At 43.5% G+C, this 20,166-nt stretch overlaps 1 protein-coding gene across 2 annotated transcripts in view; it reads left to right on the forward strand.

Annotated features, from left to right (window-relative positions):
- The first annotated feature begins 1,291 nt into the window (after window positions 1–1,291).
- The window catches only part of HDDC3 (HD domain containing 3), a 125,860-nt gene continuing 106,985 nt past the window's right edge, over window positions 1,292–20,166 (forward strand). The window contains exons 1-3 of one of the 2 annotated variants that reach the window (XM_089687635.1): window positions 1,292–1,320; window positions 2,270–2,402; window positions 18,249–18,304. In XM_089687635.1, coding sequence (XP_089543761.1) covers window positions 2,294–2,402; window positions 18,249–18,304 — 165 coding nt within the window. In that variant the 5' untranslated portion in view covers window positions 1,292–1,320; window positions 2,270–2,293. Of the gene's footprint in view, window positions 1,321–2,179; window positions 2,403–18,248; window positions 18,305–20,166 lie in introns of those variants that run through there. The other variant, XM_089687636.1, reaches the window with a different exon arrangement.

Here is a 20,166-nt window from a genome sequence, read left to right on the forward strand (position 1 = left end):
AATACTTGTGCTTGCCACCACACCAGCTTGTACTACACTTATGGGTCTTGTCATGTCACCAAGTGATATTGCAGTGCTGGTATGTGAAAGACCAGGATGTACTAGGCTGCTGGCGCTCACCAGTTCACCAAAAGGTAGCGTGGCACTAGTACTGACACTGCTGCATTTGAGAGTCATCAAAATTTACCGGCAAGTGCTAACACAGATCAAACCTGATTCTGCCAACACTGCGGTTTTGTGTGCAATATCAAGTGACAGTGACCTACTGACACTGCACTTGTTGGGGGAGAAGGGGGGGGGGGTAAGCGTACGGGCTAAACACAGGTGCCTTGCAGGTGCCGGGGCTGATCCCGCTAACGCTGCATTTTTGGTGAAACTATACTAATGTGAACGCTGGTATAATGCTGATCTAATCAAAGATATTGATCCATTCAGACACTATACTAGCAATGGAGATCTATTGTGTATGAACCTCTTCCTGGCAATCAAGGGGTTAAATGTGATGACTAGTATACTGACGCGCAATCTGATGCTATCTAGGAGGGGCGTGAAAACCATGGGAGCACACATCACATATATACGTATGTGATTTTGCGCACCGGTGCCGCCCTGTAGCAGTATTTTTGCTATAGGACGGTCAGGAAGCAGTTAAAGAAGCGGTTTGCATTACAGCGCTGCGTTAGTTTAACTGACAATTGCGCGGTCATGTAACGCTGCACCAAAATGAAACTTACGTACTTTTTTTCCCATGAATTGAGCTTTCTTTCTGTGCTATTCGATTGCCTGTGCGTTTTTATTTTTTGCGCTATAAAAAAAAACTGACAAATTTGAGAAAAAAACTATATTTTGGACTTTTTGCTATTAAACATGTCCAGTAAAAAAAGTTAAAAATCAAATTTTATCATACATTTAAGCCAAAAGTATTCTGCGACATGTCTTTGCTAAAAAAAAAAATCCCAATACGTGTAAATTAATTGGTTTACGTGAAAGTTATAGCGTTTACAAATGGTGGTATAGATACTGGAATTTTTTTTTTCATACTAATAATAGCGGCGATCAGAGACTTATAGCGAGACTGCAGCGGGCATTCTGACACTGGGGGGAACTGACTTGGTGTCACTGACATCCCCATTGACACCAATACAGTAATCAGTGCTAAAAAAAAAAAAAGCACTGACACTGTACTAATGGCACTGGGCAGGAAGGGATAACATGTGCGGCGATCAAAGGGTTAACTGTGTGATGAGAGTGTTTTACTAGAGGGCGGGGCTTGCTTCACTGTGCACACACTGCTCTGGATGGCTCTACTCAGCTTCCACAGTGAGTATAACAAGCATGCTTTACTGCATATATAGACTGATTTTACTGTTAGTAACACTTTGAGTGGCCCTCGTGCTTCAAAAGGTTGCGCACCCCTGAGTTAGGGAGAGTCCTGCATTCAACTAGGGACAAGCTCCTCTGAACACAGCGTACTATGTTCATGGCATCACCTGTGTGAATGTAGCCTAAGCCCTGGTTCACACTGATGCAGTGCGAATTCGCAATGTTTTCTGTGCAAATTCTGCACCGCATCAGAATCGCACCCCGTTCATGCGAACCACTGCGGGTGTGTGTGTTAACAACACCCCGAAAGCGGTCTGCAAAACATGGTGCGATGTGCAGAATTCGATTGCATAGCTGTGAATACCCATGCAATCTGATTCTACTGCGGACCCAAAAAAAGGGTCCTGCACCTTTTTGGTGTGGGTGCGGTGTGATTAGAGCCATACAAAATTTCGCACCGTACACAAATCACATGTGATTTGCACAGGAATGCGGTGCGGTTCATGTGCGAATCACATGCAATGCACCGCATATATGTGAACCCGGGCTAAAGCCTGCACATGGTCGGTGTGTGAAGAGAGCATGCACACCACTCAGGGATACACAAGATTCAGGAGTGGATTAATGGTAAGGAATCTCCTTGCATGGGATCAGATGAAATGAATGCAGCTGCAGCAAATCCATTCTTCTCCTTCAGCAGATCCATTCTTTTCCTTCAGCAGATCCATTCTCCTCCTTCAGCAGATCTATTCATTCTCCTTCAGCAGATTCATTCTCCTCCTTCAGCAGATTCATTCTCCTCCTTCAGTAGATCATCCAGTTATTCTATGTCTGTGTCTTGCCAGGCTCTCTGTGAGTCTCTATTGCCGGAGAATACTAAGTCCTGCCCACTTCCTGCTGTCTCTGTAATCACTTCCCTGTGTATAACCCTCCATTCCTTTCACAGTAGTGTGTGACAACCGGGACAGCGATGGCTGAGGTCGCCCTCCTCCTAGAAGCAGCACACTTTGCAGCAGAGAAGCACAAGGCGCAGAGGAGGAAGGACATGGAAGAGACGCCATACATTAACCATCCTATAGGTAACTCATTCATTCTTGTGTATTATTGAACTTTACAATAGTAATCCTGGACAAAACAATGAGCGGCTGCGAGGAGCTGCGTCTGTTCACATGTATGTGCCACTCCAGCGATTCGGGATGGATGTATGACCCTGCGCACATGTATGTGCACCTCCAGCGATTCGGGATGGATGTACGACCCTGCGCACTGTCCCATCGCCGTATAATCATCGTGGTCTTCTTAGCTAACTAACCTGGATGTATGCAGTTCCTGGAAGTGAGAGTCGGGGCAAGTTCACATCAGAACGCGGGACACCCATGTGTCGCACAGCATTCAAAACGCACTGCAAGTGTCAGTGTGTTTTCCTGCACCAGACCACATGCGATTTGGTTGTTGTGCTTTTTTTTTTTAACCACTTCAAGTTCGGACACTTTCACCCCCTTCCAGTCCAGGCCAATTTTCAGCTTTCAGTGCTGTCACACTTTGAATGACAATTGCGCGGTCATGCAACACTGTACATGAATTTTTTAGCATTTTTTTTGAGACAGATAAAACTTTATTTTGGTGGTATTTGTTCACCACTGGGATTTTTATTTTTTTTGCTATATAAATGAAAAAGTACAAACATTTTGAAAAAAAAGTGTTTTTCGTATAAAATTTTGCAAATAAATACCGTATTTTTCGCTCCATAAGACGCACTTTTTTCTCCCCAAAAAAGGGGGGAAAATGTCAGTGCTTCTTATGGAGCGAATATGGAGCGGCCGGTCCGGTATTTCCACCGCTGCCGTGTCAGAATACCGGGCCGGCTGCTCAGCTCTGCAGCGGGACCTTACCTGTTCCTCTATCCAGCGGCGCGCTGTCTTCTCGGCTTCTGTAGTGTGGGCGCTCTGCTTGACAGCCGGGTGCCAAGTGCGCATGCGCAAGAAGCGGTGCGCTTTGTGAATGGTAAGGCGGCACCTGGGACACATGACAGGTCCCAGAAGCCGCCCAGACCAATCACAAAGCGCAGTGCTTCTCGCTCATGCGCACTTGGCACCCGGCTGTCAAGCAGAGCGCCCACACTACAGAAGCCGAGAAGACAGCGCACGGCTGGATAGAGGAACAGGTAAGGTCCTGCTGCAGAGTGGACACTAACCAAACAACAACTCCGCAGAAGTAAGAGCGGGTACCTGTCAAATTCAGGTACCCGCTCCCTCCCCTCCCCAAAGGTCAGCAGTCATCTCCTGTACTGTCCACAGTCTCTGGTCATCCCTGTACTGTCCGCAGTCTCTGGTCATCTCCTGTACTGTGTCCGCAGTCTCTGGTCATCCCTGTACTGTCCGCAGTCTCTGGTCATCTCCTGTACTGTCCGCAGTCTCTGGTCATCCCTTGTACTGTCCGCAGTCTCTGGTCATCTCCTGTACTGTGTCCGCAGTCTCTGGTCATCTCCTGTACTGTGTCCGCAGTCTCTGGTCATCTCCTGTACTGTGTCCGCAGTCTCTGGTCATCTCCTGTACTGTGTCCGCAGTCTCTGGTCATCTCCTGTACTGTGTCCGCAGTCTCTGGTCATCTCCTGTACTGTGTCCGCAGTCTCTGGTCATCTCCTGTACTGTGTCCGCAGTCTCTGGTCATCTCCTGTACTGTGTCCGCAGTCTCTGCGGACACAGTGATCACTTATTGGCCAATCAGTGATCACATGAATCGCGACCTCACACAGAGGTACAGTGATCGGTGCTGTGTGCTCCCAGGAAGCACGCATAGGCTGTGAATGCAAGCGCTGTTTATAAACGGCAACCCGCTCCTGCACTGCTCCCGTCTGGCCATTTATGTACATGGGCCGGACAGGAAGTGGTTAAAAAAAAGACCAGTATACTTAGTAAATTTCTACAAAAGATAACTGAATACATTTTGGCCAAGATTTATGAACAAAGATTATTTATTTGCAAAATGTTATAAGAAAAACACTTTTTTTTCAAAATTTTGGGACTTTTTCATTCATATAGCAAAAAAAATAAAAATCCCAGTGGTGAATAAATACCACCAAAATAAAGTTTTATCTCTCAAAAAAATGCTAAAAAATTCATATGGGTACAGTGTTGCATGACCGTGCAATTGTCATTCAAAGTGTGATAGCACTGAAAGCTGAAAATTGGCCTGGACAGGAAGGGATGAAAGTATCCGGACTTGAAGTGGATAACAGGGTATGCAGGATAGGTAGTAGGAGGGGAAGGGAACATTTTAAGAATAGATATAGGGTTAGGCCGTTCTTCTTTAACCGTAAGCATAGACCTCCAATCCCAAACATTAACCTATGGTTACCCCTAAACACTGTTTAACCCCTCCGCTCCCATTGTCCTTCTTCAGCTTCATGGTTACCTGAACTGGAGCTATGAGTGCCAAAGCTAACCGTCCAATCCTAAAATCTCACAGTGCTGTGATCTCTGCGCTGAAAACCAAGAAGTAGATTTTAGGTGTTACATACTATTGTCCTATCAGATGTCTGCTAATGCTAGCAGGGGCGGACTGACAACTCATGGGGTCCCCGGGCAATAGGGGATCATGGGGCCCCGGTGTCCTCGCTCACAGTCAAACCACACCTATAAAAACCTATAAAAGGTACCAGGGGCATTTCTTGGGGCCCCCTACTGACCCCAGGCCCTCGGGCAGTGCCCGAGTGCTCGAATGGTCAGTCCGCTCCTGAATGCTAGCCATACACGGTACGGTAGGGGCCCTATTGGCACCACTCCGCTCAACAAACTTTGATTTGAAAGTCGAAGGATCCGGGTGAAAAATTCTCATCTGAATAGTGACTACAACCAAGATGACTGCATCCAATTCTGACAGCGGCTGTCAGAATACAATAGCCAGCAAGGGAGAGTGAGTCATTTATCCCATATAGTCTGCAGGGCTGAATGAGAACAATCTATGTGTGTATAGCTAGCCTTGATGAAAACAATGTCTATGACTTTGTCATATGAAGGTCTATAGGAATGATTACTGACTCCTGAATGTAAAGTAATCTCAACCAATGCCCAGACCTCTACATTGACAGGTAGAAACTTGTTCTGTCCATAAACAACTATTCAGTATCTGGTTTTTACTAGTAAGGCCGTGAATCCTAGTCATTTGTTTCTGGTAAATTCCTTCTACTCTCGTTTGATAGGATAGATAATGCTTGGGGTTAGCAAGTCAAATATAACTACAGGCGTACCTGGGTTTACAAATTTAATGCGTTCTCCAGGACATTTCATATTGCAAAATATTAATAAACCGAAACGCAGTTTCCCATAGGAATGCATTGAAAACCAATTAATCAGTTCCGGAGGTCAGTAAAAAGTAAACAAAGCTTTGTATCTGTTCAAAACTGTTAATAAAGTGCACTTAAAAGGCATAAATACTGTACAGGGACATGATTAAAAAAAATTTGTAAATGCATTGAAAACCAATTAATCTGTTCCAGAGGTCAGAAAAAAGTAAAAAAAAAAGTCTTATCTGTTCAAAACACTTCATAAAGTGCATTTTAAAGGCACGGGGCCGGCGCTATAAACCTCATAGGCGCAATGCATCCTTGGGAAACTTGCTTCGTATTGCGGAAAAAATTAGTAAACTGAAGCATTATCTTCAATGGATTTTCATTCGTAAACCGAAAATTACGTTAACCGAGGCGTTTGTAAATAGAGGTACGCCTGTAATTAGCAGAGAAAATACAATTAGACACCAGGGTTATGACTGATGTTATGGTAGATTATACATTGCTTAAGAAAATTAAAGGAACACGTTGAGAACACATCAGATCTCAATGGGGAAAAATCTTCTGCTGGATATCTATACTGACATGGACTGGGTAATGTGTTAGGAACGTAAGGATGCCCCATTGTTTGATGGAAATTATCAACCTACAGAGGACTGAATTCAAAGACACCCCGAAAATCAAAGTGGAAAAATGATGCAGCAGGCCAGTCCATTGTAGTGAAATTTTATTGCAGCAACTCAGAATGGTCCTCAGTAGTTTGTATGGCCCCCACGTGCTTGTATGCATGTCTGACAACGTCGGAGCATGCTCCTAATGAGACGAAGGATGGTGTCCTGGGGTATTTCCTCCCAGATCTGGACCAAGGCATCACTGAGCTCCTGGACAGTCTGAGGTGCAACCTGGCGGCGTCGGATGGACCGAAACATGATATCCCAGAGGTGTTCTATTGGCTTTAGCTCAGGCGAGCGTGGGGGCCATTCAATGGTATCAATTCCTTCATCCTCCAGGAACTGCCTGCATTCTCTCACCACATGAGGCCTGGCATTGTCATGCACCAGAAAGGACCCACTGCACCAGCATAGGGTCTGACAATGGGTCCAAGGATTTCATCCCGATACCTAATGGTAGTCAGGGTGCCATTGTCTAGCTAGTAGAGGTCTGTGCGTCCCTCCATGGATATTCCTCCCCAGACCATCACTGACCCACCACCAAAACGGTCATGGTGAACGATGTTACATCTAGATCAGTTGCCGTCAGTCTCCTCTTGTATGTCTCGGAGGCTCCAGCTTGCCCGAGCTACAATTCCTCTGCTGTCACCCCAGGCAACCAAAATGGACAGTGGGTGTTGTAAGAGGCTGCAATAAAATACAAGGTGTTTTATAATTGGATGAGGTGGGGATTGAGACATCCCTGCCCTGCCACTCCACCTTGTCCAATCAGAGAACACCTTGGAGCTAATGGATGTATGAATGTGTGTTATGGACCTTACATTGTATGCCACTTGAAGGTTAGGGATTGACGTGAATGTACAATATATATGTAAAGCGCTGTGTAAATTGATGGCGCTATATAAGTACCTGAAATAAATATATGAATAAAATAAATGAATTGATAAAAAAAGCAAGGCATTCTGTGATTGGCTCCTATACCGAGAGAGGCGTGACCTCCTGTGTTCACAATGCAGCAGGGCAGCTGGACCATTGTAACAATGCTAAAAAAAGTCATACCTGTATATTGTAAAGCGCTGAGCAAACTGTTGGTGCTCTATAAATCCTGTATAATAATAATACCTGGAATTCAGTTTTAAAGAGAAACTTCTATCCTTTTTGCCTTTACCCTTCACCGGAACCACAACCGTTGTACATCTGGTGTCAAAGGGTTTTGCCCGGTCTTTGGGTCCCAAAAGAACCTCCGTGATGTTTAGGACTCCAATACTCAAGCATCTTCTTGCATGTGCAGGGACTGGGCAGATGTGCCATAGGGTTCTATCTGGACCCAAAACCTTATGGCACACCTGCGCACATGCAGAATCTGCGAGGGTGGTGGCAGCAAATGTCATTCTTGCCTAGGCGTGAAAGACAGAAGTGCTGCAATGCTTGAAAAACTATTAAAGTAAAAAGTTAAAAAAGTATTCAAAAATGAGGAAGGGATTGGGAAAAAGGGAGAGGAACGTCTTTTATTTTTAAATTTTTTTTTTTTTTTTTTTTAGGTGAAGGTACTCTTTAACCACTTCCTGTCCGGACACTTTTACCCCCTTCCTGTCCAGGGCAATTTTCAGCTTTCAGCGCTATCACACTTTGAATGACAATTGCGCGGTCATGCAATACTGTACCCATATGAATTTTTTACCATTTTTTTGAGACAGATAAAGCTTTATTTTGGTGGTATTTATTCACCGCTGGGATTTTAATTTTTTTTACTATGTAAATGAAAAAGTCTAAAAATTTTGAAAAAAAGTGTTTTTTTTAATAAAATTTTGCAAATAAATAATATTTCATCATAAATCTTGGCCAAAATTTATTCCGTTATTTTTTTAGTGAAAAAAAAAATCCAAATTAGTTTATAACCAAAAATTATAATTTTTATTTTTTTTACATACTGTCACCCTAGCAGTACAGTGTCACCATGGTGACACTGTACTACTTGTGGGGGGTGATGAAGATTTTTTTTACACTGATTGCTTTTACACCCATATAGGATGTAAAAGCAATCATTTCTCTTTCTCTCTGTCTGCATTCTTGCAGTCATTGAGAAGTACTGAGTGAGCTGTGATTGGTCACAGCTTGTCACATGGTACAAGGCTGTTGTGAATAGCCTTGTACCATGTGACCTCTGTGATCATTCACAGATTTCACATGTAGTAAGCAATGATGTGACAAGTGACATCTTGCTTACTACTTTGCATGTGATCACTGATTCGCCAATCAGTGATCACATGATCGGGACCTCGTACAGAGGTCCCGTCCGACGATCGGTGTTTCACTGTGTCCGGAGGACACAGCGGGCACCGGATCGCGGTGGTGCGCGCTTCCTGGGAGCGCGCACAGCTAGAAAAGGCGGGTGCTGTTTAGGAGCGGCAACCTGCCCCTGGACTGCCACCGCCCTGCCGTTTATAAACAGCAGGCGGACGGCAAGAGGTTAAGTTATATCTGTTATATAAGTGAAAGAAAATACCTGTTGATCCTGCAAGAATTCTTGTGAGTTGACAAGTTTCTGGGCTCTCTACCTCTGCTGTTTTCAGTGAGCACTGCTCTCAGCTCTTTCGGTGGACTATAGAACACCTTTAATTATTGTCATGGGGAAATAAGAGGGGAAGGGGTTTTGTAGTCCTAACACACTTCCTGTCTTAGGGAAACAATGCTGCCCCTCTATAGGTACAGTTCAGTGAGTGAGTGTTGTCACTCTAGGACAGGAAGTATGTTACTGGCAGGATCACAAGTTAAACGATAGGTTCACCTTTGGGACATTTTACCCGTTTTTAGGCTGGAACATGTAACATGTTCCCATAGCAGAAGCTGCTGCCCACCGCCCCCCTCCCTCTGACAGATAGTACAGGGAGAAGTCTCCCCGTACTGTCTGTCAAATTTGAAACCAGCGCTCCGCCCACACAGACGCATCACTTATTCACAAACTTCTGTGAACGAATGAACTGCAAGTCGGACAGCCTTGGTGGCTGTGGGCTTGTGGTTTTCAATGAACTAACGCGATGCTGTGGAGCGCCATGGTAGTTCATTGAAGCTTCCTGTCAGAATATCTGCTTGTTCGTACATCCCATACATCCCATACATCCTGTACATCCCGTGCGGCAAGCAGATCTTCTGACAGGTCTGCAGGAGACCTGCATGGCATTATCGATCCACTGATCACTGGTGCAATGCATTCCAGGCTCCTGTAGATAAAAATAATAAATGCACATTTTTTTTTTACCTGCAAAAAATGTGCATTTATTATTTTTGTCTAAAGGTGAACTTTAGCCTTTAACCTCTTCTCGGCGACAGTACGCAAATATGGAGCCTCTCGGAGGGTGAGCCTTGACGCCGAGAGGCCACATATTTGCGTACCAAAATGTAAACAAAACTGTGCCGAGAGCACACTTCCCACACGGTTAACGACGCCTAACGGAAAGATCCTGATTGCTACTTGTGATTGGGAGCTTTCTGATCATGTGACTCCAATTACGGCTGTCATGTGATCATAAACCCTGTCCTGATTCCCTGCATCAGAAACCATTTAAAGGGCCAGGAGGTGCTGGCGTAGAGGGGTTAAAGCAGAGCTAAATGCTCCAATCCTTTACAGCCAAGAAAGCTGACGTCTTAGCCTCTATTTGCAGCTGCCATGGTGCTGCACAGTCAAGGCTGTGGATAAGGGGGTACCACTAGTCCTCCTGTATGGGGCCCAGACCAGCTGGGGGGCCCGGGCAGCAGGCCTGGGTGAATCAGATGTCGGCAGGGAAGGTGATGGGGGGGCAATTACTGAAACTGATTCTCTGTATGGTTCTCTCTGCAGCACCTTCCTGAAGCACCATACATTTCCCTATGCTGCCCAAGCCCCAATGTGTGCCCACCACCTCACCCCCACAGTGCTGCCGGCTTCCCTTCTCTCCTTACAACTGGAAGCTGCAAGCACACAATAGGATCTTTAGGATGGAGAGTGGGGGAAGGGTCGGTAAATATGTCACATTTACCAGCCCTTTCCTTTCCCGAATGAACACAGTGGTGATCGGTACCGATCACTCACTGTGTTCATTCATAACTGAAACCTAGTAAACTGTGTTTATTTGGGGGCCTTGCTACATTTGGTTGTACAGGGCCCCTTGGTTTCTAGCAGCAGCCCTGTGCACATGTAATTAACTATGACACCAGACATTTGATGGCTTCACAGTTTGGTTAAAGGATAAGTTCACCTGGAGGAATATGTGCCCACTGCTGCCCACTACCCTCTCTCCCTGTGACAGCAGTAGAGGGAGAAGTTCCCTGTAGTAGCTGTCACTTTTTGAAAACAGCGTGGCTGTGCGGGGCTCCGACCACTCGGCCGCAACGTTCATTCATGGAGTTCTGTGAATGAACTACAAGTACCGACATCCTCTGCTGATGTTGGCTTGTAGTTCTCAATGAACTACCAGGGCACTGTTGAGCACTGTGATAGTTTTGTTGAGTCTGTCTGTATGAGGTACATCTTACACTCACAGTCTGCTGCAGTCCTACAGTCTGCTGATCACTGGTGCAAGGCTTTCTAAGCTCCAAAGGCTCAAAAAAAAAAATAGTAAATGCACATTTTTTTTACCTGTGAAAAAGTTTATTCTTTATTCTTATTTTTAATTTTTTTTAAAGTGAACTTATCCTTTAACTGTTTCCAGAAATACTGCTACAGGGCGGCACGGGTGTGCAAAATCACGTGTATTTATATATATGTGTGTGTGTGATTTCGCATTTCCGGGTAGGGGGCACGAGCCCTACCCACACTGCCATTAGCGGCCGTGGCTGTCAATCACTGGGTCCTGGCTGGTGATTACTTGCCGTCGCCCGGTGATTTCCCAGGATCTCTGACAGGGAGAACTGTTTTGTTTACTAACAGTTCTCTTCCCTGTTAGCTCGGGCACACTGCTTTGGATGGCTGTGCACAGCACAGCCATCCAAAGCAGTGTGATTACAGTGAAGCACACTGACACAGCCCCCTAGTAAAACACTCCCAGCACACAGTTAACCCTTTGATCGCCCCTCATGGTAATCCCTTCCTGCCCAGTGCCATTAGTACAGTGTCAGTGCTTTTTTTTTTTAGCACTGATCACTGTATTGGAATCACTGGGGATGTCAATGACACCAAGTAAGTTCCCCCTAGTGTCAGAATGTCTGCCGCAGTCCCACTGTATTTCGCTGATCACCGCCATTACTTATAAAAATAATTAAAAAAAAATCCCATATACCTACCACCATTTGTAAACGCTAGAACTTTCACGTAAACCAATTAATTTACACGTATTAGGATTTTGTTTTAGCAAAGACATGTAGCAGAATACATTTTGGCCTAAATTTATGACGAAATTTGATTTTTATAATTTTTTATTTGACATGTTTACTAGCAAAAAGTCAAAAATGTTTTTTTTTTCAAAATTGTTGTTTTTATTATTTTTTTTAAAACGCAAAAAATAAACGCACATGCGATCAAATACCACCGAAAGAAAGCTCAGTTTATAGGGGAAAAAAAGGATGTACATTTCATTTGGGTGCAGCGTTGCATGACCGCGCAATTGTCAGTTAAAGTAATGCAGCTCCATAACGCAAAAAATGGCCTGGTCAGGAAGGGGGGTAAATCCTCTGGAGGGCAAGTGTGCATGAGCTGACAGGAGGGAAGACTGTTTGTAAACAGTGCAATTGTCAGTTAACCACTTGCCATCCAGAGGATTTAGCCCACTTCCTTACCAGGCCTCTTTTTGCTACTCGGTGCTGCACTAATTCAACTGATAATAGCGCAGTCATGCAATGCTGCACCCAAACAAAATTTCCTTCCTTTTTTTCACACAAATAGAGCTTTCTTTCAGTGGTATTTGATCACCTGTGCGCTTTTTTATTTTTCACGCTATAAACAAAAAAAGACTAAAAGTTTTGAAGAAAAACAATATTTTTTACTTTCAGCTATAAAAAATATATGGTAAACTCAAAGTTGCTTATAAATTTAGGCTAAAATGTATTCTGCTCCATGTTTTTGGTAAAAAACAAAATCCCAATAAGTGTATATTGATTGCTTTGTGTGGAAGTTATAGCGTCTACAAACTATGGTATAGATACTGCAATTTACGCCATTTTTTTTGCTATACAGCGCTGCGCTAGTTTAATGGACAATTGCGCGGTCATGCAATATGGTACATAAATGAAATTTATGTCCTTTTTTCACACAAATAGAGCTTTCTTTTGGTGGTATTTGATCACCTGTGCAATTTTTATTTTTGGCGCTATAAACAAAAACATTTTTGAAGAAAAAAAAATGTTTTGAAAAAGCAATATTTTCTAATTTCGGTCATAAAACATATTCAAAAAAAACTAAAATTTCATCATAAATTTAGGCCAAAATGTATTCTGCTACATTTTTTTGGTTAAAAAAATCCCAGTAAGTGTACATTTATTGCTTTGTGTGAAAATTATAGCGTCTACAAACTATGGTATAGATAATGGAATTTACACAGCATTTACTTTCTGACTGCACATTTCATGAGGTGCTAAAATGCCAGGATAGTACAAACACCCCCAAATGACCCCTTTTCGTAAAGTAGACACCCTAAGCTATCTGCTGAAAGGCATATTGTGTCCATGGAAGATTTATTTGTTTTCCACAAGTTTCTGGAAAATGACACATTTTTTTTTTTTTTTTGTACACAAAGTTGTCATTTAAATGATTTATTTCTCGCACAAGCCATGGGTACATGTGCAATTACACCCCAAAATACATTCTGCTACTTCTACTGAGTATGAGGATACCACACGTGTGAGACTTTTTGGGAGCCTAGCCACATACAGGAGCCTGAAATCCAATGACCACTTTGAAAGCTTGAAGGTGCGTAACTTCCTCATATCACTTCCTCACTACCTATCACATTTTCGAAGGCCCAGGATAGCACCAACCCCCCCCCCAAATGACCCCTTTCTGGAAAGCAGACACCCCAAGGAATTTAAAAAGAGGCATGGTGAGTATTTTGCAGATCTAATTTTTTCTCACAAAGTTTTGAAATATAAAAAAAATAGAAAAATGTTTTTGGTTTTTTTTCTTCATTTTCTAAAAACTTGTGGCAACAAATGAGATCTGCAAAATACTTACCATGCTTCTTATAAAATTCCTTGGGGTGTCTACTTTCCAAAAAGGGGTCATTTGGGGGGGTTAGGTGCTATCCTGGCATTTCAGAGCCTCCAAAACTGTGATAGGTAGTCAGGAAGTGTAATGAGGACATAAAGCCTTTAAAAGCCTGAAGGTGCTTTTTGGATTTTGGGGTCCTGTACTTGGCTAGACTGCCAAACCGTCTCTCACATGTGGTACCCCCATACTCATGAGAAGTAGCAGAATGTATTTTGGGGAGTAATTCCACATATACCCATGGCTTGTGTGAGCAGTAAATCATTTAAGTGACAATTTTGTGTAAAAAAAAAAAAAAAAAATTTTTTTGTTTGTCATTTTCCAAAAACTTGTGGTAAAAAAATAAATTCTTCTATTGATTCAACATGCCTCTCAGCAAATAGTTTGGGGTGTCTACTTTCCAAAAAGGGGTCATTTTGAGGGGTGGGGGCATTTTATGCCCAGCATTAGAAGTTTATGCCACACATCACTCACTCTTCTAACCACCTGAAGACCAAGCCTTTTCTGACACTTTTTGTTCCCGTGAAAAAAATCAGACTTTTTTGCTAGGAAATTAACTTAAACCCCAAACATTATATATATATATATATATATATATATTTTTTTTTTTAAATCAGACACCATAATGAATAAAATGGTGGGTACTACAATTTTTTTATGGCACATAGTACTCATGCAGCGATTTATGCAGCGATTTTTCAAATGCAGTTTTTTATAAAATGCAATTTTTTATAAAAATACACTTTTTTTACTTTTAATGCACAAAAACACAATATATTGGCCAATTATTTGGTAAAATATAAAAGATGATGGTATGCCGAGTAAATAGATACCAAACATGACATGCTTTAAAACTGTGCATGCCCTGTGCAATGGTGACAAACTGCATACGTTTTTAATATCCATAGGCAATGTTTAAAAGCCTTTACAAGCTACCATTTTAGATTTACAGAGGAGGTCTAGTGTTAGAATTACTGCCCTTGATCTGAAGTTCCTGGTGATACCTCACATGCATGGTGCAACTGCTGTTTCCATACTGTCAAAGGGTCAACGCTCATGAACGCAGGTGCGCGCATGGGTGGGGGCGAGGGTACTTTTTTTTTTTGTTATTTTGATTTTTTTTTATTATTTGTACTCTGTCCTTTTTAATTTTTTTTTATCACTTTTAATGCTACCATAGGGAATGCAAATATCCCCTATAACTTCAATGGGCATTGTCATATATTCTTTTTTGAGAAATCTGGGGTCTATCAGACTCTGGATATCTCCTCTGCCCTTACATTATCTAATCAAACCAAAATCGGTGTGATCAAATGCTTTCCCAATTTACAAATGGGGCTGTTTATATCCTGCAAAACTGAAGTGATGAAATGCTCGTAGCTTCCAAATTCTTAGGCTATAGAGATGATTGGCACCACTCTGGCCTCCAATCAGCTCTATGGTCAGCTGGCAGAAACACCGGCTGCATTCTCAGGTTCCCCCTATGGCTCGGGACTGCCCGAGAAGGCTGTGGAAGGCAGCGGGGGAGGGGCGGTATTGTCTCCTGCTGCTTGTAAAAGCCATCCTGCAGTTAATTAGCCACTAGGATTGCTTTTACATGAAAGCTGATCGCCAGCTGAAAAACATGATTGTTGGTTATATATGCTATGTTCTTTTGGTTTTTTTTTATGCAGCCTGTGGACTGAATGGAAAAAAAGAGAAGAAATCTCTGCCAAAAAAAAGTGTGTGGTATGCCCACCATTAGAATATACCGCCCTGCATCCACGCACTTCTAATGGTGGGCACACATTAGGTCAAACTTAGCCACAAGCGCCAGTTCCAAGATTGTACAGATGTCTAAATAGTGGCACGCTTGAATAAAAATTGTCCACGTATAAGTGGTACCCCATATGGAAAAAGGATGACACCAAGTCCCAAACTATCTTGCCACTGCTCCCCATGTAGTCTGGGCATCCGGGGGGCTCCATGTGACTATCTTTTCCCTCGTAAAACTGAAACATATAAGTATAGCCTGTTGCCCTCTCACAGGTCTTCTACATGTTGACCCCATATCTGCCACGCTTGCTGGGGAGAAATTGTTTGAATGCAAGGCGGCCAGAAAAATTAATGAGGGACTCGTCAACGCAGATTTTTTGCTGGGGAGTATAGACACCTGCAAATTTTTGATTAAGATGATTTACGAGGGGCCAAATTTTGTGGAGCCGGTCAAATTCAGGGTTACCCCGAGGATGACAGAGGGTATTGTCGTTGAAATGCATAAAACACATTATACTCTCATATCTATGCTTGGCCATGGCAGCAGAGAACACGGGGTATCATGAATCGGGTCTGTGGACCAATACAACCGCAATTCATTTCTTTTAGTAATGCCCATGTTGAGGGTTAGGCCCCCAAAAAAAGTAAATTCGGAAATCGTAATGGGTTTCCATGCGAATGGTCTGGCAAGGTTTGAATTTTGGTTGGCGGCAATAAATTGTTGTGCATACAAATTGCTTTGATCCACAATCAACACATACAGATATTCCGTGAAAAACAGCTCCAAAAATCAAGGGGAGTAGTTAAATTTGTCTATTTCCACCCGAATTCCGGGTTGGGCAGTGAACGGGGGAAGTACAAGTGCTGCAAAATTTGTGGGCTGCCAATTGGGATTTGCAAGCACATCCGGAAGGAAACTAGGAGCTCTATGGGCCTGTGTGCAAATTCTTAGTGGCTGCGGGACACTACTTGTGCTCGCCACCGCACCAGTTTGTACTGCACTTATGGGACTCGCCACGTCACCAAGTCATACTGCAGTGCTGGTATTGTTATTATTATACAGGATTTATATAGCTCCAACAGTTTGCTTAGCGCTACAATATAATGGGAGACAATACAGCAACAATACAGTTCAATACAAGAGGGTTAGGAGGGCCTGATCCTGGGAGCTTACAATCTACGAGGCTGCATATGGGAGTCATCAAAATCTACCGGCAAGTGCTAACAGAGATCAGGCCTGATTCTGCGAACACTGCGGTTTTGTGTGTAATATATCAAGTGACAGTGACCTACTGACACTGCACTTGCTGGGGGAGAAGGAGGGGGGTAAGCGTAGGGGCTAAACGCAGGTGCCTTGCAGGTGTCGGGGCTGATCCCGCTAACGCTGCATTTTTGAGGATGCTATACTAACGTGAATGCTGGTATAGTGCTGATCTGATCAAAGATATTGATCCGTTTAGACACTATACTAGCAATGGAGGTGTATGAGCGTGTTGCTGGCAATCAAGGGGTTAAATGTGATGACTGGTGTACTGATGGGCAATCTGACGCCATCTGGGAGGGGCGTGAAAACCACTGGAGCACAAAGTGTGTGTGTGTGTGTGTGTGTGTGTGTGATTTTCGCACCTGTGTCGCCCTGTAGCAGTATTTCTGCTATAGGGCGGTCAGGAAGCGGTTACAGAAGTGGTTTGTGTTACGTCGCTGCGTTACTTTAACTGACAATTGCACGGTCATGCAACACTGCACCCAAATTAAATTTACGTCCCTTTTTCCCACAAATTGAGCTTTCTTTCGGTGGTATTTGATCGCCTGTGCGTTTTTTATTTTTTGCGCTTTAAAAAAAAAAAGGCTGACAATTTTGAGAAAAAAAAACAATATTTTCGACTTTTTGCTATAAAAAATGTCTGGTAAAAAAATTTAAAAATCACATTTTGTCATAAATTTTGGCCAAAATGCATTCTGCGACATGTCTTTGCTAAAAAAAATCCCAATACGTGTAAATGAATTGGTTTTACGTGAAAGTTATAGCGTTTACAAATGGCAGGAAAGATACTGGTATTTTTTTTTTGTTTTATAATAATAATTGCGGCAATCAGCGACTTATGGTGGTGATCAGCGATTTATGACAGTGATTAGCGATTTATGACAGTGATTAGCGACTTATGGTGGGACTGCGGTGGACATTTTGACACTGGGGGGGAACTGATTTGGGGTGACTGACATCCCCAGTGACACCAATACAGTGATCAGTGAAAAACAAAAAGGCTGACACTGTACTAATGGCACTGGGGAGAAAGGGGTTAACTTTTTTATTCAATGAAAGGGTTAACTGTCTGAGGGGAGTGTTTTACTAGTGGGCGGGGCGGGTTGGGGTGTGTGCTTCACTGGAACACACTGTCCTGGAAAGCTAATCTCTGCTCTCCCTGACAGTGTGTAAGGAGCTGACAGGGAGCAGAGGTGCAGTGTAAACACTGCAGCCGTGCTCTCTGTCAGTGAGTGCCGCTAATCGCCGGGAGCCGGTAGGTAATGACCCACCGGGATCCGGGGATGGACACCGCTGTCGCGATCGTCAGCGCAGGTAGGGCGGGCACGCGCCCCCTACCTGTTTTGATAGACGTCTTTTTTTTTTTTTTTTTACGTGCTCTAGCACAGTGGTGCCGCCCTGCCGCAGTATATACACTGCGGCAGGTGGTAGGCAAGTGGTTAAAGTAATGAGTAACTCCTCAGGAGGGCAAGTGGTTAAGAGCACAATCAACTATGACAGTTATCATAAAAATAAAAAACTAAAACAGTTACCACATCTGTGTGGCAATATTCTGAAATACATGACATCTTTGTTCTTGGGTTTATATACACTGCTATATTGAAGTTAGGATGGGTTGGTTGCTCAGCATCTCTATGGATGATGGGGGAGATTTCTCATCAATATGGTTAGAGTGTATATGACCATTGTGTACAGTAAAGAAAGTGATGAGGGGCGACTCTACTCTCTGTTTCATTCATTAAATTTTCACCTTTGTATCGGTTTATGTTTTAGGTGTTGCTAGAATTCTGTCTCATGAGGCTGGAATCAGTGATATAGCTGTGCTACAGGTAAAGATGTGTGTATATGTGACATTCTGATCATTGCAGTGCTTTGTGCACGATCTCTGTTATATTTGACATTTTCTCCTAGGTAATATGATATGAAGCAATTCAGCTCAGTCGTAGAAGCATCTGTAGTGAGCCCATGTCAGTCCAAACTGTACCTTTAAGGCTTGCCAGCCCACTTTTATTAAACAAAGTTAAGGAAAAGTTTGAAACAGAACAGTTATCCATGCAGGCGATTTTTCACCAGCAAATCCGGCGACTGAAAAAGGCCAAGATACCTGGCTCTCTCTTCAGCAACACTGCTGCTCTTTTCACTGGTCCCTCAGACCTTCTAATCCAGCTCTCCTGGCTCTCTGGGCTCCACTGGCTCATTCAGCTTGTAGTTACGTACCCTGCTGTATGGGCCCACTCCCTGGCCTCTCAATAGAGGATCTCCAGGCTCTCTCTCCTGCAAGAATTACAGATAATCTCAGTCCCCTGGACTCACCTTGTTGCTTCCACCCTCCCAGTCCTCCAGACTCACTCAGCAATCCTGAATCACTCATTTCTATGAGTAAGTGATCTTTCCACCAATGTGGAATGCTGCCTCCTGACTAGAGCACCTCTCCTAATGGTATTATGATTATTAATTTACAGGATTTATATAGCGCCAACAGTTTGCTCAGCGCTTTACAATATAAAAGACGATGATACAGCAACAATACAGTTCAATACAAAAGGGTTAGGGGGGCCCTGCTCCTTGGAGCTTAAAATCTAAGAGGGAGGGGCTAGTGGTACAAAAGGTAGTAACTGTGGGGGATGGACTGGTAGGAGGAGTAGAAGATTCCATTATTAGCTGAGGGTAGGATAGGCTTCCCTGAAGAGGTTTTCAGAGATCGCCTAAAAGTGAGCAGAGTAGGCGTTAGTCTGATAAATTGGGGTAGAGAGTTGCAGAGGATGGGGGAAGCTCTGGAGAAGTCCTGGAGACAAGCCTGGGAGGAGGAGACAAGGGAGCTAGAGAGCAGGAGGCTGTGTGAGGAGCGGAGAGTACGGTTTGGGTGATATTTGGAGACAAGATCGGTGATGTAATTTGGGGCAGAGTTATAAATGGCTTTATATGTTGTTGTTAATGTTTTGAATTTTATCTGTTGGGCAATGGGAAGCCAGTGGAGGGATTGGCAGAGAGGGGTGGCAGATACAGAACTGTTAGTAAGGTGGATGATTCTGGCAGCAGCATTCATGATAGACTGAAGAGGGGATAGCCTGCGATTAGGTAGGCCAATGAGGAGGGAGTTACAATAGTCAAGGCGAGAGATAACAAGGGAGTGAATAAATTGCTTAGTAGTTTCCGAGGTTAAAAACAGGCATATCTTGAAGATGTTGCAGAGGTGAAGTCTACAAGATTTGGACAGCGATTGGATTTGGAGCTAAAAGGATAGATGGGAGTCTAGGATTACACCTAGTACCCTGGCCTGAAGGGAGGGACTGATGGTTATATTATTGGTCTTGATGGAGAAGTCAGTATGCCTGTCTCCTGGATGACTCCTCATGGAAGCCCTGAGCTATGGCCCGGCCTTTCTTATAACAAATGTGCTTACCTGCACCCTCAGCATGATTGTCTCCAATACGTTCTGGAAATGGGATTGAAGACTTCTTCCCACCCAAATCTCTTCAGTCTCCAAGCTACAGACCCTGATCCTCTGGGACACAATACCCTGGAGCTCTGCACTTTGCATTAGTACGAACCTTGTATCATTTTTCCTATACTCACACAATGGCAGGGCCTAGCATTGTCAACGAAGTTAGCTATTAGGAAGGAAAATTAAATAGATTGTGTGGATAAAACAAAACATGAGCTGCTGGATGTGCTGAAAATGATTAAATGT

This window comes from Staurois parvus, unplaced genomic scaffold (assembly GCF_062004578.1).
Source record: "Staurois parvus isolate SC_StPar_1 unplaced genomic scaffold, SC_StPar_1.0 ptg000432l, whole genome shotgun sequence".
Taxonomy (NCBI): domain Eukaryota; kingdom Metazoa; phylum Chordata; class Amphibia; order Anura; family Ranidae; genus Staurois; species Staurois parvus.